This window comes from Lonchura striata, chromosome 1 (genome assembly GCF_046129695.1).
Source record: "Lonchura striata isolate bLonStr1 chromosome 1, bLonStr1.mat, whole genome shotgun sequence".
NCBI classification, from domain to species: domain Eukaryota; kingdom Metazoa; phylum Chordata; class Aves; order Passeriformes; family Estrildidae; genus Lonchura; species Lonchura striata.
The window spans coordinates 121,992,223-122,010,637 of NC_134603.1; the positions used below are offsets into that span (position 1 = coordinate 121,992,223).

Below are 18,415 nucleotides of genomic sequence, written 5' to 3' on the forward strand. Positions count from 1 at the left end.
AAACACAATAAAATCTCATGGTGAGATAATAATCAAGCACCGTACTTGTTGGTTGGCATCCTTGCGTTCTCATTCTGCCCAGGACGGTGGTGGAGTCGCCATCCCTGCAGGTGTTCAAAAGCGGCTGGATGTGGCATTTAGGGCCATGCTCCAGCTGACAAGATGGTGACTGGTCACAGGTTGGACTCAGTGGTCTTGGAGGTCTTTTCCAACCTTAATAATTCTGTAAAAAGCTCATAAAACTGCAGAATAGAAACACCCGATGAAAGCATGAAGTAAAAGTAACCCTACCAATACCCATAAGCTGGTCTCCTGTGGCCTGTAATGTGGTGTAAGTTTGCCAGAAGCAGCTCCCCTGCACTCACATGCCCTTTGAACAGTGAAAGCTGTGTTGCAACTTCACAGGGTCATGTGTTTTTTCTATCTGTCCTTGGGTAATAGAGATTGCTACAATTGTTTAGAAGACTGATAACCCAGCTCAGTTCCAAACTTCAAAACCCCATTTGCTATATGTTTATTTGTTAACCAAATACATTGTTTATGATAGTTCTTAGTCTTTACTAATAATTATCATTACATATTCAAAGCAATCTCTTGATATTTGTATCCTAAGTTAGTTGTGAGCATACAATATGCTGGAGTTGGTGCAGCTGTGAAGGCCCTTTAATAATGGCAGCTGGAACCAAAGTGGGCATTTTATCACCAGAGTATTCAATTATAACTAAAATCTTCACTCTATTTAAACATGAAAGAGGCAGGTTCCAAGGCCAGAAGCTTACTTTTAAAAATTAAAACATATTGCAAAATGAGGTTTTTTTCCATTAAGTGTTAGAACCTGCTGATTTCAAGGAGTATGAAAATATGAGAGACTGGTCAATGTCACACGTGAATTCTTGAGTTCTGTTGTCACCTGTAAACTTCTTAATCACATTCTGTCATTTTGCCAGGTGAGATTTATATCCAAATGTTTAATTTCACTACAGGAATGGCTTAAAAACATACTCTGCAATAACACTGCTGATGAGCTGTGCCAACACATGGTGTAAATGTTACTTTTGTGATTTTTATTCAAAACATGATTTTTCTTTAAATGTGTTGTACCAAAGTGAAATGAGGTGTATTTCAGCAGCTCAGCTGGTAAAACACCATCCCAAATAATCTAATTATTCTCTCCAATGTGAGATTTCAACCTTTTGCTTGATTTCTGAAATGCAATTCAGAATGGCTGCATTTCTGCTTGTTGTCTTTATCTTGCAAGTCCCTCTTCCATGTTCATGTTCATCCAGAAGGCAGTGGGAAGCAGAAGTTTCATGTTTTGTTCTATTTATTTTTCTTCCCTGGTTTTAGTTGGGTTTTTTTATCTGTTTGGTTTTTTTTCTTTTTCAAATCCCAAATAATCCTAACATAATATCTTGTAAAACAGGAGCCTGAAATGTAGAGAGAAGTGGAGAAGAGTCTTGAGATTTTTCATATTAATCTTTATGGGCACTTCTAATAATGTGAAGGGTGAAATGGAGTTTTACTTATATTTATGCTCTTATAGTCAGGGAATAATCTGTATCTGCTTATTTTCATTATTTTTGTTGAAAGTTATGTACAAAATATAATTAAATGTATAAATAATAATAATAATAATAATAATAGCATCATTAACTCCAGTATTTTCAACAGGCCTGCTATGCTGCTTCTGCTGTTGGATATTTGACTGGCAGGTATGTAAAGAGTGTGTAAAGCTGTTAAGAAATGCTCACTAGTTAAAAATTTCCATCTTTATCTCATCACCTGGATTAGCAAGTGTCTCTGCCTGAATTAAATTTCAGTAAAATTTGTGTTGAATCAGATACACTTCTTCCAGTATGATCTTTCTTTGTTGGTAACTGCTGATAGAGTGCAGTTGAGAAAATTGCAGACATAAAAAAATTGCATATAAATGTTAGATGGCAAAGCAAATATGATAGAAGAAGTCAGGAGCTGTGTTAGGATAAGCCTGTATGTATTGCCCAGTATTGCCCACCTCTGTGTGGGTGGCACATAATTGTTCACTTGCTTTTCTAATTGGATTGATACAGCTTCATAGTTTCTGATTTCCATGTCTACCTGTAGTCATTCATACAAATTCCTAGCCATTCATAAGCTTTGGTGACATAAGTAAAACTTTAATGTAACCTTACTAATTTTTGTTGGTTATTTATTTGGTGTTCTCTGGTTCTCTCCGCTCACTTTACTTTTCTCTCTTTTTTTTTTTTTTGTATTTTCTTTGTAGACCAGGAGTATGTCTTGTAGTGTCCGGTCCAGGTTTCTTACACACCCTTGGTGGGATGGCAAATGCAACCATTAACTGCTGGTAATTTAACTGCATTTTCCCTTTAAAATTCCAATAATTGTGTGTTGTTACTTGTTTCCGATGTTGAGCTTCATGGTATTTAGTATTTTACTTTTTTTCCCCTTTCATGTGGATAATGAGAAAGGAATTTTTCCTTTATCAACCTTAAAATTAATTTAATTACATTTTTTGTATTCTCATGGATAAAATTCTTGGTTTTGGCCTTCCTCATTTTGTGTATATTGGAAAATCTATCAGTACATCTGGTTGTATGGATGTATTTGAAGATGAAGTCAATATTAGCCTGTAATGCTCTCATGGTCGTGGAGATCACCTTAAAGGTGTTTCCTAAATTTAAATTCATACTGCCTTTGAATTTCTGTATCTCATACGTCAATACACTGACAACTGCATTGTTAAAATCCCTGTTTGCTCCCCACGCAGACATTTAGAGCAGTAATTAAGTATTGAATTAAATTATGTACAGCGGGATGGTATTTACTCCCTAATCCTTCACTGAGATGTAACAGCTTTGTCTGGTCTGCCACTGAAAGCTGTTCAGAAAGCTATACTGAGGTATTTTGGGAAGAAGCTGTAGCAATACCAAGCAGATATGTTCACAGAACAGAATGTGATCCAGAGCAGTGTGATGTGGAACTGAATTAGCCGTGGCTGATGGACAAGGGAAGCTCAGTAATGGGAACACTACAAATTAAATCTGACATTGTGAAAAAAGTCCTCTAGTGTTCAAATTCTTTTTTTAAAAAATGAGTTATTGACTAAAGTTTTGCTGTCATTTGACCTTAGACTAAAAAAAATTATAGGAAAACCTTGCTTTTGAACAGTCAGGAGTTTGATTATAAGAAAAAAGTGTGCATATAATTTACTTACGGATTTGCAGGAGACATTTCTGAGGGTAAACAGCATTTTCAAGGGCAAAACCTCTTGATACTTCACGCTGAAAATTATCTGCCATACTGCTGCCTCTTTTCCTGTCTCATTCTAAGCAAAATTTTGTACCTCAGTCTGGCTATGACAATAGAATCCAAAGAGTGTGATAGTTGGTAAGATTTGGAGTAAATACAAGCATGCTGAAATTGCAGTTAAATTTTTTTTTCAGTTTACTGAAGTTCTTCTGCAAATCCATAAGACTTACCATTTTTAGTTTCATTATAGTCTTTCTGCTTTACTGTTGTTTTTGCCTTGCTTTATAAGCACTGCTTGTCAAAATGTCTACAATATTGTGACAGTAGTACAATGATTTCCTTGAGGGGAAAAACTTCTTTCTAGTCAGAATTATTTAAAACTTCAAGGGCAAAACTAAACCTTTACAAGATACAGCCATTGGAGTTGGCTTTCTAAATAGTAGACCAGCTTTGTGATTGTATTTCATTATTGGGAATTAGTAGTTACTTATTCATTATCAAGTAGTTACTTGTTCATTAAAATATTTAAATAAATTTGGAAAAGACAAGTGAGAGGAACATAGGATTTGTTGCTGTCAAACAGTCCTGGATGGTAATAATCATTTTGCTGCGGGGAGAAAATAAACAGAATGAAATACGTAGAGCAGCCACCAAGTGAGTTTTTCCATAACAATTTTTCATGGAGGTGAGATACAGCCTGAAGTTCCCATTTCACTGCCCCAGGGGATTCGAACTGAGATTTTTGATTTGTGGCACAGAAATGGCCTGGTTATGAAGCTCGCATCTAGATACACATATCCCCAGGTCTTATGGGTGGTTAAATTTAGGATTATGCATGGAACACCCTGCAGATGTTTTAGCTTGATGCATTATATAGATAAATGTAGTAAAAGGGAAGGCCATATCTGAAGAGAAATTGTTTAAGAGAAAAGGCCTAGAAAACTATAGACCAAATATTTCAACATAGTGCAGTGCAGATGAATAAGGAGATTAATAAAACAACTTTCATCTGTTGACCCAGCACTTAGCATTTTAAGGAGTTTGACCTACAATTTGAATAAAAGACAGGTTTTCATTCACTGTAGGAAAATTATTTATTGTATTTTGTGTAAAAATGTGCTTCTGTGGAATGTATAACCCTCATTATAAAGTAATACTGCCTTCCTCACATAGCTGTGTATTGATTTAAGTTCAGGACTGCTTGCAGACATGTTAATTTTTTGTCTGTTTCTTTCAGTTTTGGAGTTTTTACTAAAAACAGAATGCAGGGAGTTGTGCTCTCAGCCAGCTAAATTTGCTGTGTTCCAAATTGTATACAAAGAAAACATAATCTTTTTGGAAAATTGTGTCCTAGCTTGTTTCTTAGTTCTAGTGCTTGTGCAATGTTACAATATCCTTTATAAACACACATCTTAATAGTTTTTGGACCAATCAATACTTTTTATCTTCTTATTACGTGTTGTCATTCCCTCACCCACATTATCAAACTTGAATGAAAATTGCCTGCAATGGGATTTGGTTTTAGAACTTCTATGATCCTAATCACTTAATATGGCCAAATTGACCCAAAACTGGTGACCCAAAACAGGTGACCCAGAAGCTGCTGGGGAGGCTACTGGCTGACACTCTGATATTTAGAATCCATTTCTGTATTCTGTATCTATTCTTGTAGAGATCTGTGGATGCTATGTGTATATACTCTTACAGGGGGTTTTTGTTTGTTTTTTAATATACTTTTCTAGGCCTTTGATTGTTATTGGTGGTTCTTCTGACAGAAATCAGGAAACCATGGGAGCTTTCCAGGAATTCCCACAGGTACACAGACATGTAACTTTCTGTAGGAAGGTTTCAGTTTAATAATTCTTGTTTCTTCATTATTGTAGGCAAAACAATCCCAAACACTAACATTTCCTAACAGATCTTATAATGCTGTTGATTTGCTCCATCTGCTGGTTTAAAATTGACATTGTATAAATACAGGAAGTTGCCTGGAATGTCTTTGTCCCTACTCATGTTGGAATTCATACTGTGTTTTAGGTTTTCAGCTAGTATAAATTTCCTTTGTTTGTTCTGAGATGGACAAAAGCAAAATGTCCGAGAAAATAAACCAGTTTATGAAAACAAAACAAAAAGCTTAAACACTTGGAGGGATGACTATGGTTTTGACAGTTTTCACTCGCTGCTACTGCATTTTTCTGTAGGAAAATGTCCACCTTGTTGCTTTTCATCTGGCATTTCTTTCATTTTATTCATGTGGAAATGAGCAAATTACTCTGATTAACCAATGCAGTGGTTATTTGCCTTTATTCAGGTTGAAGCTGGCAGGCTGTACAGCAAGCTGTCTGTCCGCCCAAGCAGCCTGGAAGTTATTCCTGCTGTTATTGAAAAGGTATGAAAAAATACAAAATGAACAACAGAACATCAGGTAACTGTCCCCTGTTTTAAGTTTTGAGGGTTTATTTTTGTATAGTTATTATTCTAAGTAATTTGCTCTGGCAGATGGAGGTGATGATTGATTGAGTAAATTAAGAATTGAGAGTGTTCTGCCTTGTGAACAAAGTTATGGAATAGGCTAGAAATAGATCCTAGTTCAGTCTTATGCTTACTGATCCCTGCCATGATTTTTGTTAGCTTCAGACAGAGTTGGGAAATTTTTATTAAATAAATGCTTTTAGGGAGAGTTGTAATAACTAGAAATGTAATGCTTCAGCTGTTTTATCACTGTCATGTGAAGGAGATTTGGAGGGGAGCAGTGGAGATGGTTGTGTTTGGGATTTGAATTTTTTTTGCTCTGTTGGTCTTTTTTGAGAGTGAGAAAAAACACATCCTTATCTCAGTGCTTCAGAGAGGATTAGAGAAGTCTCTTGGTACTGCTGTAGCAGCCCTTTAGCCATGTCAGCCTGAATTCTGCATATAGTCATACTATTTCCAGAAGTGCAAATTCAGCACAGCATCTACCTGCAATAGAAGAACTGGGGTCAAAAGTAATAGAAAATGGAGGCATTGATTATCTTGGTTTTACTCTGTGCTACTTTAAGTAGAATTCAGCATGAATGTTTAATTTTATATCTCCAAACATAACAGCTGATAATGCAGTTGTTTCATTGCAAATTAAACAAAGAATTTAGAGTCTAATACTGTACATCTGCTAAAAGACTCCAGCTGGTATATAAGAGAAAGTATAAATAGCTGTCAAAACTTTATGTTGTTGGTATAAATCAATCCATGGAAGCTTCCACTACGATGAATCAGCAAAATAAAACTGTGCACCTTGTCTGCCTACAGCAGAGTTTTCTTGCTTTTTTGCATATAAATATTTTTAAAGTCCTGTTGGTGATTAAAACTGTGATTGTATGTTTTCTAGGCTGTAAGAACCAGTATGTATGGTCGTCCAGGTTCCTGCTATATTGACATACCTGGGGATTTTGTGAATCTTCAGGTGAATAAGAGCTCTGTCAAGTGCGTAAAGATTTCGTTCATTATTTTTAAAGCCACTGAACAAAAGAAAATTCATTTGTAGGTCAATTTCATATTTTATTTTCCTAAAACAAAAATTTCAGCCCCTAAATGTGACATTCTATCATAACATGATACAGATTACAGTTTGTAATGAAATGTGCAAAAAAGAATGAGTCAATATGATAATATAATGATGTCACTTTGTAAATCTCTGTAACACTACCTACAAGATTAAAGAAACAAGAAGGGGAAACTTCAAAGCCTGTTTTGAAAAAAATATTTCCTGTTCTAATAAATGCTGTAACATGGTGTGTAGCAACTGCAATTTTATTCTCAACAATAGTTTTTGTCTTTCAGCATTTCTTGTTTTGAATTTTTCAAAGAGCCTATTTTGTTTTGCTTGGCTTCAGGTACATGGAATGCTGCCTGCCACCTCCCATCAGCATGGCTGAACACTCTGCTGTATCCAAAGCAGCCTCTGTCATTGTTCTTTCCAAGCAGCCTCTGCTCATCATTGGCAAAGGTAGAATTCTTTGATGTAGCTTTGAACTGTGCACATTCAGGACAAGAGCAGATTGCTTTTCCCCAGAAGTGTTACCCATCTTCTTTTTAGTCCAACCAACCAACCAGTAGTAAAACCACAAAATTCTTTGGAATTTAATGTTAAAATCTGCTCTGGTTTTAGAATTTTTGTTTCTGTTCTGTAATGGTTTATTTTTCATCTAGTTCAAAGAAAAATCAGTTGATAAAATACATTTTTATATAGGAAAAAAACAGATAACTGTTGTCTTTAATCCTAGAGCCAATACCAAGGAATCACTTTCAAAATTCCAAGCAACTTAAATTCTATTAAAGAAATTATATTCTCTGCTCTGGCATATATAGCGAGAATCAGAGTAACCAAAGGTCATTTTTCTGTTGGTTCTTGCTGAAAGTACCAGCCCACCTTTGTGGGAATGTACAGCAACACAGCAGGTGCTGCTGCTGTTACTGTTTTACAGACTTTTCAGTGCACTCTGCCAATGTAATCAATTCCTGGGGATGGGGGGTAGTTATTTCCTGTGCTGTTCACTTCTTTTGTGTCTCCTTGTGGCATGTTAGCCAGTGCAGTGGTGTTTCTGTTGAAGATACAGGTCAGTTAGGAACAGAATTGAAACAACCAGCTCATTTAACCCAGGATATTTTCCTGCAGATGTGGGGAATGATCTCTGCCTATGTTTAATAAGGAGTGCAGTGATTGAAATTAGATGGATCTTATGATTGATTAGGTAATGAAATTGAAAACAGAAGGTAGATCAGAAGAGCTTATGGGGTTTTTTTCCCCCACTCTGGCTGGATACACAGGAAGAAAAGGGTGTTTTCTAAAACTAAAGGTGGAAAACTCAAAAAAAAAAAAAAAAAAGATGCGTTTTGTCAATGCCCACAATTGAGAATCTACTCAACAAATGTACCTGGACTTTGTGCTATATAGTGTTGTTAGCAGAATTTTTGAAAGATTTACAGTAGTATATTCTTCAGGATATAAGACTCACAGATTCAAGCCATTGCACAAGGACCAGTCAGTTATTTTAGGTTGCCTGGGCAAGCTTAATTCAGCAGCCATTTACTGCTGCAGCATCACATGAAATGTGTGCACAAACACAAACCTTTGCAAGGACTTGTTTGTGCTACTCTCTTTTCACTAAAGTAGTCTTATAGTAGTCTTTGAGCAGGGAGTAAGCAAGAAGTTACTTTACACAACTTAAAGGTCATCTCGTGTTGCTGCTGCAGCTCTGTCCCATAATAACAAATTTCACTCACTAAAAACTTGTCATTTTAAATAAACAAGATTTCCTATTTTTCCCTGCCCTGCTTCATGAAAATTGATAAAATAGTTCAGCTGAAGTCTTACAAGAAACCAAAACTTTTTGTTGAAAATATGTGAATATTTTCAACAGATACCTGTGGTGTGGCAGGTTTAGTTTTGAGTTCTTCAGAATGAAAAGTAACAGGCAGCTTTCATAATGGGAAACAGTACTCCTTATGCCATAATGTAATCAGTTTAATTGAGGTTCAAGCAAATACAGTTGGTTTCTGTAGTATTAAGCAGTCTCTTTCATTTCATTCAGGTGCTGCTTATTCACATGCTGAAAACAACATCAGAAAGTTGGTGGACCTTTGTGGACTGCCTTTTTTGCCTACACCAATGGCAAAAGGAGTAGTTCCTGATAACCATCCAAATTGTGTAGCTGCAGCAAGATCAACGTAAATATAAAGCAAGGCTTCTAATCCTAACAGATGAGAAACAACTAGGAATTTTGGTGGGCTACAGATGCCAGGGAAGAGAAAATTCACACCACAAATTTTTTTTCAACTATGTTTTGCACTTCACTGTAGAGCACTGAAGATCTTGCTGGAAAAGGGACAACAGATTTAAGTGGATCACTTTAGAATGCTGACCAGGAAGATAGACTCTTTGATATTTATTATATTCTGAGCTATGAAACCTATGGCAAGTAGATGTATTACTGTTGCTAGTGTGTATTTCATAACAAAAAACAGAGCTGGCAAGCAGTTTTATGTTAAACATTTAACTTTGTGCACTAGACAAATTCCTTCTTTTTACTTTAACACCATAAACAGAAGCTTGAACTGCCCATGTTGCAGTTGAAGTTTTGCCAGCTGTTTTCTCTGTGCAGTGTTTGCAATACCTTATCACTAAATTGCAATTTATTTATAAAGAAAAGTAAGATATTTCAAACTGTACTGAATGTAATTGTGTTTAAAGTAATTTTAACAGGTTTTTTTTTTGGGGGGGGGGGGGGCTTTTGGCAAAATTAATGTGAATGGACTCTAAGTACCCCACTATGTATGAATATGCACAGAGTTGGTTTGCAGATGGAGCATTTATATACTCTGAAAGTAAAATGCTGTCTGTTGCTGAGTGTCTTAGCTTTATCACTGTTAAGCATGCTGCTAGGAAGAATGGAGAATAAAAGAATATACCAAATATTGTCTGCCTATCTGTAAGGTAAATTAATGGGAGACTAAGCTGAGAGGCCCATACCAATCTTAGTTTTGGTACCTACTCTTGCCAGTGTCACAACAGTGAGTCTTTTGCTTTAACCTCAGTATCATTCTGGCATCTTGTTGGTCTCCTAATGTAATGATTCCTCTCCTATATATGGTGTAATAGGAAAATAGTAATTAATTTTCTTCTTAAGTTCCTTAACTCAAGAATGGCTTGGTGATTGGCTGTATAAAAGGATACAGGATTTTGAGGCTAAGCAAGCAGCTTAGAGGAAGGAAGATTTATATGTGTATTATGGGGTTTGCTGTGGTGGTTTGGATTGGTTCTAATTTTGCAAAGACTATTAAATGTAATGGTGATTCCTTCTTATCTGGTTCTGTCATTTCCCTTTATTAGGGCATTACAGCATGCTGATGTAATCATCTTGCTTGGTGCAAGGTTGAATTGGATTTTGCATTTTGGTCTTCCACCGAGATATCAACAGGATGTAAAGGTTATTCATGTAAGCAGAAAATCATTTCACTTAATGGAAGTCTTCTGTGTTCTAGCATTGCCCAGAGCAATTACTGTAAATTATTTTGGTAATGTATTTCATGTGGCAAATACTGCCATATGGACAGCACAGTGTGGTGCATACAGCTATGGTAATTCTCCAGAAATACTTAGGATATCATTAATTATTGTTTTTACTTCCTTATTTTTTCAAGAATGCTTATAATATTGTTCCTAGTATCAAGAGCTTGGTGCTGCTATAATGAGGAGGGCAGACACATCTATGCAGTTGACTAATACAGGGTTAGACTCACTATACTGTTGTGATCTTTAGAGCACTGGAATTTCTATGATTGAAAGAAAACTGTCTTTGAAATTGTGGAATCATTCATTCTGTTCTCTTGGCTGATTTTTTTCTGAAAAATAATTGCTTTCACATCCTGTTATAATGTAAGAGCTCAGTCACTCAGAAATTAAATAAGAGGAAGAAAGGCTGTTTAACTAATGAATGCATTTGACAATCTGCCAGCTCTTAGAAAGAGAAGTCCTTAAGTCCTTAAAATCTCCTCTCCAAGACTCTGTGATCAAATAGTAGTAGTTGATCCAACACATTGGCTGTCCTGCTTAACCTGGCCTGGAGCATAGTCTCAAGTTCTAAACTTCACAGTAGCATTAAAAGCTCAATTTAAAAAAATACACGTTATTTTTGCAATTATTATTTTTACAAATAATACATATTTTATGTTTCCTCTTCTTAAAAAAATTAAAGAAAATATATTTTTCATCTCAATTTTTTCACAGTCAGAGATTAGTATTAAAACACTGACTTAGTTAATAGTTGGTGTGACCTGGTCAAAAATAACAGTTTATGTAATCTTAGAGGGTTCATGCATCACTGAAAGATTTGCTTCAGTAGTTGCAACCTACTTTTCAGTTTCTTTATGCTAACTAAGTTCTTTCTGTCAAGTAGCAAACAAACAATTTTCTCAGTGAGAAAATTGCTGCTTTGTATAGACTTTAAGGGTATACCTGAGCCTAGATTTTTTTAGCTCACATACAATGCTGTAATAAAGTTCTACAGTGTCTGCAGGAGTTTGAAAGAAGCAAGCAGTCAACTTTAAGGGTATATATGACTTTCATTAAAATAGGTATGTACCATAGGGTTTTACTTTGTTTAAAGGATTTCCTGATGTCATGTCAAGGAAAGACAAAGGAAGTTACCTCTACAGCCAAAACAGGGTATGAAGACAGTGTTAGACATCTGTGTATGTTAGGGCATATTCCTCACTTGAACTGAAAAAAAATGTTGTGGTTAATATTCTTGAGTTAATGGTTGTTTTTATTTTTTAAATACAGATTGATATTTGTGCAGAAGAGCTGGGGAATAATGTAAGGCCAGCTGCAACTTTATTAGGTGACATAAACGCCGTGACTGAGCAGGTAACGTAATGTCCCATGTCCTCTGGTTTTGACCTCAATTTCCTATGATTCATGTGAAGTAATTTGCTTGTTAAAAATAAAAGAAAAAAAAAATCCCCAGCTGTTCAAGGAAAACCATGTTGTATATCCAGTCTATTGTCAAATTATATGTGAAAGATTCTGATTAGTGTTACTGTGATTGTGCTGGGATGGTTCTTGATAATGTTATTATTGATGTTTTTGTTGTCTTTTAAACATGTTGAAAGAACCCTCTACAACATTTCAATATTGTTCCAGCTCCTAGAAGAATTCAAGAAAAGATCATGGAAATACCCTTCTAATTCAGAGTGGTGGCGGAAGCTAAGAGGGAAAATAAAGAACAATGAGGAAAGATCAAAGGTAGCGTGACATGAAAGAAATTAAAAGGTTTCTTGCCATAACAGGCACTGATAAATTGTCGGTTTTATAACTGGTCTATGTCCAGTTATTTCTCAATTATTTTGCAGTTAAGTCACTCAGACTTTGAAAATTTGTACCATTCTGGTACAGGCTTACTCTCCTTATGCTTAGGAACTGTAAGCATTATAGGTTAAGTATTTTGTATAAATTCAAACTGCATAGAAATCATTACACTTTGGGATTGGATTCTTAAAGCCATTAGTAGAAGACCACAGCCAGAGCTGCTATGTTATGGGCAGTGGCTTTTAAGCAATGGACAGATACTCCAAGTACTCCAAGTGGAAACTGGCTCAGGTGAAGATGCATTCTTAGTTTTCTTCTATTTGTAATAATTTTCTGTGATTGTGCAGTTTAGCAATGCTGGTCTAGGTTTAATCTATGTCAAAAGCAAGTAGCTGTTAAGACCAAGAGACCCATATTCTGCAACTTCAGATGCATGTTCCCAATACTGGGATGTAAAATAAAGTCATTTTAGCAGATTGCTCTTTTGAATTATCTCCCAGCACGCGGATAACAGCTCACTTAGAGTCACACCTGGTGCAGAAAAATTTCATGAGCCTCTTGAGTTAAACTGAGTTTTAATAGCTTCTGCTAATGATAAGTCATTGAAGGGCTGCTGAGCTTGTTGAGCCTCTGATAAATATGTTGTGTCACCAGGATAGATACAGAAGGAGTGACCTTGATGCAGTGCCTGAAAAACCAAATACTCTAGCCTTACCTAGCAGAGTATTTTTATTTCCATCATTATTATTTATGTGTCTGTGTTTTGAACCCTAAATTCTATTTGTGGGAGTTACTAATATCTTTTATTTTTAAGGGATTAGCATTACAGAAATCTCTGCCTATGAATTATTATACAGTCTTTCATCACATCAGAGAACTGATACCCAAGGACTGCATTTTAGTAAGTGAGGGAGCAAACACCATGGACATTGGACGAACTATGCTTCCAAATTTCTATCCCCGTCAAAGGTGTGATATCTTTTGTTCTGACTCAACACACTACATTTCTGCATAAATGTTTTCATTTAGCTAAGAAGAAGAGTGGTCTGGAAAAGAAAACATAAGTATAATATGTTGGGAGAAGGATTAAGGAAAGTTTTCCACTCACATACTGATGTCCTGTCAGAGATTTTAACAATTCTCTGTGTGCTCTGCAGCAGAATGGTGATAGTTGCTCTCTCTGTTGTGGAAAGTGAGTGATGAGCATTGTGTTCAATTCCCTCACCTAGATGTTTGTTTCTTTGTTCAGAGTCTGTGGTAAATATTGATGAAAAATAAAAACAGTAATTGGGCTTCTCATGTTGAAAAGAATTAATGTGAAGAGTTTTTATTTGGAACATTTAAAATGGGGAAAACTTGAAAATTGGATTATATAATTGGCATGCTTTCATGTAAACCTACATGTCTAAGATGTGGGTGTACTCAAAATACTGCTTTGTGAACAAAACAACGAACAACACCCAGGTACTTCCAGTAGAGCTGGGAAAGAGTGTGTATTTTCCCCCCTTATTTAAAATAAGTACACAGTAATGTTACTGGTTGTCTCTTCAGACTGCACTGCACATATCTGAAAGGAAATTCAAGCAGTTAACCCTAGAATAATCTACTGCTTTATGTACTTCTGTGTCCATTATGTGCTTCTGATGGAAATGATCTAACTAAATTATAGCTTTCAATTTGATTTCAAATAGTTGAACAGAAGACTAAAATTTGAACAGCAGTATTTAATCAATGGCTTTCAGACTAATAGTTATATTTTCAAAGAATTAAATACAGAAATATTTCATGTTGTCTGTCTCTACAGCAATTGAATGTTTTTGAAATACTGTTGCTATGCAAGCTAAAAGCATATGGGAATAGTTTTTTATTGTAGCACTAGTGTACAAGAGCTTTTCATTTTAATTTGAGTTCCAGTATGTTTATATCACTTTAAACATTTGCAGTTTTATCAATTGTTTGGCTGAATATAATAATCTCTACTTCTGGTATCTCTTTATACCACCTGTTTATAAAACAGTATTTGAATACTATATGGCAAAGTATTAAAATTAAAGCATCATGAATTAATTAAAGAGATTGAGTAGAAATAAAGTGATAGTAATTCTTTATTCTCCCTTTAGGCTTGATGCAGGTACTTTTGGAACCATGGGAGTGGGGCTGGGTTTTGCCATAGCAGCTGCAATGGTAGCCAGGGACCACACACCTGGAAGGCGAGTTGTCTGCATAGAAGGGGATAGTGCTTTTGGATTTTCTGGAATGGAGGTGGAGACTATCTGCAGGTAACTGGTTTTTTTGGCTCAAAAATATGCTCTTCAGGGTCACTTTAACTAGAAAAATGTAACTGCTGGTAGGTGGGATATCCATAAAACACATAAAAACAAGCCAAAAAACATATATGTTCATTTTTTGTGCATAAACAATACATGTTGTTGTTATGTAGTGCTTTACGAGTGATTGTTGAATCATATTTCAGGTAGAACTGGGATTTTTTTTCCTTTTACTTGTAAGGACAATTACACTCTTAACATCTTAAAGAACAGGGCAAGTATTTCAGAATTCTTTCAAATGTCTCTTTTTATAGATATAACTTGCCAATCCTGATTATTGTAGTAAACAACAATGGTATTTACACTGGTTTGGATGCAAATTCCTGGGAGCAAATGTTAAAGTTTGGTGACCCTGTTACATGGTAAGCATCTTCAAAGTATGGCCTTTGTAACTATGGAAAAAGTGACCAAAATGTTCATTCTCTATATTTTTTATGCTTTATGATCTAGATTAAAATTACATTTATAAAATAAATTTAGTCCTGGGCTAAGTTCATATAAGTAAGAATCAATTACCAAAAGTAAACAGCCAACCTAATTCCAGCCTACTGCTTGCACAACAGTGCAGCAGAGTGATGATTCTCTACTATTTTTCTCAGGTTCCTGCAGCAGTTCAGACCAAAGCGTTCATAACTTTCAAAATCTTGATATTCTACAAAATTACCTGAGACCTGAGTTCTGAGTTTACACAGGACTTCTGCTTCTGAATTAAGATCTCTGTACAAAGAGAACTAGGCTAAAGCTTAGCTGAGGAATGACTCCACAAGATAAAAATGAGTACAGTACTCTATAAAAACATCTTAGGTGATACAGGAACCATCCATTTTTCAGCCCAGAAGAATTCATCAGGCCAGCACAATAATCATCTTGCACTTTAAAATTGGTGCTAAAGTAATTAAATTACTCAGCCTGGCAATTTTCCCATGCCATTAGTCATGTTTTCCATTCTGTTACAGTGTACCTCCTGTTTCTCTCCTGCCAAATGCACACTATGAGAAAATTATGTCTGCCTTTGGAGGTAAAGGATACTTTGTTAAAACACCAGAAGAATTGCAAAATGCTCTGAAAGCAAGTGTGACTGATGAGCAAACACCTTCTCTTATAAATGTAATGATTGATCCACAATCTGAGAGAAAGAAACAGGTATGTATTTGTTTTCCTTATTTTTTCTGCAAGCTTCGTGGTGGTGAGCTTCTGAAAACCTTAGGGACCATCACTTAAACCACAGAGGAGGCAGAGATGGTTACAAGAAAAAAGATTGTTCTTAGATTTGGGAGATAGAGAAAATAGGTCCTTTTACACCATGCCATCTGCTTTCCTTGCTATCTGCTTCTTTGGGTTTTTCTCCTGCTAGCTGTTATTAATGTATAATCCTTAATGACTGTTTACATATTTTAAGGTTATTCTTTTTCATTCTAGACCAAAAGAGGCAAAACATTTTTGAGCAGTTTTTATGTCCTATGGATTGCCTCTTACTGTTTGCCCATTCTGATGTGGTGTTTATTGGTGTTTTTTTTTGCTTCCAGGAATTTCCCTGGCTGACTCGTTCTAATCTGTAGTAGAAGAGGAAGATGATGGTGGTGCAAAGCAGCATGTTAAACAAAACTGAGTTGTTTTCTGGAAGCAGAACTGATACAACTGTATTTTGCATAGGCATTGGAACAAAGTGGGCTTTTAGAAATGCTGTTAGAGGAATCTTTAAATGCTGAAATTAGGTAATTGTAAAATGAGAAAGACACATATGAATGTATACCAGGCCTTCTAACACATTGTACACAAACACTGATGATAAAATTGTCTACACTTTCTTTTACTCTGAGTAACACCCATTATTTGTGAATTAAAATCTTGAATGTTCTGGATGAACAGAATAAGGTGAGGGTTTTATGCTGCGTGAAACATAGAAGTTTGCATAGAAGTGTCTGCAGTTATAGTAGCTTGATTTTTAACCAACCACACCACCATTCTGCTTGTTAAAAACTTTGTCCTCTAAGGACCAAACCAAGGCATCTTGTGAATAATTCTCAGTTGGCCTCATTATGCATCGAAGCCTATTGCATTGATAGTAGCTTCCTAATTTTACAGATTGATTTTTCAGCTTCTTCTGAATGTAGGAGTAGTATTAAAAATGCAGACTTACTCAAGGGCTAAGCTTCTGTCTACTGAATTTGTTTTCACTACCTGGAATATACGTGTTTGTAAGAAAAGCAAACCCTGGATTTTTGTTTGAAGCCACAAGCACCACGATGTCTTTAGGGTGAAAACATAGCCATATTTATTAGACATTTCCAGTATTAATAGATTGTAAATCTTTATAATCAGACGCATTTTAAATAAAACATTGTCACCACCATCACTGAAATATCAACAATGACACCAACTTAAAGACCACAAAAAAAAAAAAAAAAAACAAAAAAACAAATGAAAACAAAATTTTAAAAAATCCCTCACCAGAGCAACAACAATAAAAACTATTAGACTGGAGCATAATGTTTGTTTTGGCTGGCATCACACAGCAACCACCAGTGTTTGTGCTATGGCTGGCTAATTATACAACAAAAGTTCTTCATGTAACTCTATAGAGACCTAGAGTCCTACCTGCACTATGATGCAGAGGTGACATTTAAAGCAGATATTTGGTCTGCCTGGCATTCTGTCTACTGTGTTTTTATTTGTTGCTGCATCTGACAATCTGACTTTAAAGTTCAGACTTTAGAAATGAAGTAGCTCTTTGTTTTTGCTTCTGTCATGACCTACAACAGTTACTATACAGGACACTCTAAACAGATTACTTTATATTTACATCTGTTCTTAAATGCATGCACAGGTTCTTTGTTGTTACATGCACAGAAGGGAATATTCTGTCTCTGATTTGGGTTTTGCTTGCTTTATTTTCTATTATTCCATTGTCAGTAAGTGTTAGTTATCTAGTGGAAGGCACTTGATGACCTGAGGAGAGAAAGGATTGGGCTGGCAGGGGATCATGGCCTGCAGTCAGGTTTGTTGCAAAAGGCTTGGCTTATTGGGTCTGGCACTTCAGTTTGGGTCTGGCCCAAGGCCATGGGTTACTGTTAGGCAGAGGAATGTAGGATTGTCTCTACACAGGAAGATAATATCTGAAAGAAATAGTATCTGAAATAATCTGAAGTGCAAAAGGATAAAATCCTAGAAGGGATACAGCTCAAAAAAAATGTAAGGCTGGTGAGTTGCTGTGTTCTCTGGGGTACTCTGCAGAGAGGGTGGAGCATTGTTGAAACGTGACATTAATTTTTTCTCATTCTTCTTGTCTCACCACAAGTTAATTTTGATGTGTGTCTGTGATTAAACACAATCCATTATGACAGTGTAAAATATCTTTCAGAGTTAATGCTGAAGCTGACCACAGGGGAGATAATTTGCATTGGATAAGCAAATGTGGAAATTACTGTTTTATACTTGAAAATTAATAAAAAGTGATTTTGATGCTGTTTGTCCTTTATAAGAGTGTTTGAATTATGTTAGCGTTTTGTGTTAGCTGTTGGAAATCAGCTTACATTTGATTTCCTAAAATGTTGTTGAATAACTACAATAACATGCACAATTTATTTTAATGAGTCAAGGTGTGGAAATGGAAAGCAAAGAATTTGAAATTCTAGGTAGGTGGTAACATAATTGATAACATCAGTTTGGATTTCATTAAGATTTTAAAAAGCTTAAGAAAGAATTAACACTGCATTTCTTACGGCTTTAAAGTAGACATAATACCATGATACAATAGAATTTCTTAGGTTGTAATGATTAGGGGTTTTGAGATGTGAGAGGGCACAATTTCCATGTAAAGCCAAGGAGAGTGAAATCTCTGCTGCTTTGTTTATAAAGCTTACCTGCTTGGTATTGTTTTACACCATGGAGTTGATCTAAGAGCAGTGTTAGGCAGATAAAATTGCATGAAAGAGAACAGTTTCAAAGATGAGACGGAAACAAGCTGTCTCTGAACTGCCCTAATTTTATTAAAAAA

General features: G+C 35.7%; 1 protein-coding gene across 2 annotated transcripts in view; it reads left to right on the forward strand.

Annotated features, from left to right (window-relative positions):
• Nucleotides 1–17,883, forward strand: part of HACL1 (2-hydroxyacyl-CoA lyase 1) — a 20,941-nt gene extending 3,058 nt beyond the window's left edge. The window contains exons 3-17 of one of the 2 annotated variants that reach the window (XM_021538161.3): nt 1,672–1,712; nt 2,264–2,344; nt 4,992–5,064; nt 5,561–5,638; nt 6,614–6,708; nt 7,119–7,231; nt 8,817–8,952; nt 10,115–10,220; nt 11,567–11,650; nt 11,927–12,028; nt 12,906–13,060; nt 14,212–14,370; nt 14,673–14,780; nt 15,375–15,561; nt 15,945–17,883. In XM_021538161.3, the coding sequence (XP_021393836.1) occupies nt 1,672–1,712; nt 2,264–2,344; nt 4,992–5,064; nt 5,561–5,638; nt 6,614–6,708; nt 7,119–7,231; nt 8,817–8,952; nt 10,115–10,220; nt 11,567–11,650; nt 11,927–12,028; nt 12,906–13,060; nt 14,212–14,370; nt 14,673–14,780; nt 15,375–15,561; nt 15,945–15,977 (1,551 nt within the window). In that variant the 3' untranslated portion in view covers nt 15,978–17,883. The remainder of the gene's footprint in view (nt 1–1,671; nt 1,713–2,263; nt 2,345–4,991; nt 5,065–5,560; nt 5,639–6,613; nt 6,709–7,118; nt 7,232–8,816; nt 8,953–10,114; nt 10,221–11,566; nt 11,651–11,926; nt 12,029–12,905; nt 13,061–14,211; nt 14,371–14,672; nt 14,781–15,374; nt 15,562–15,944) is intronic. The other variant, XM_021538160.2, reaches the window with a different exon arrangement.
• The last annotated feature ends 532 nt before the right edge of the window (nt 17,884–18,415 follow it).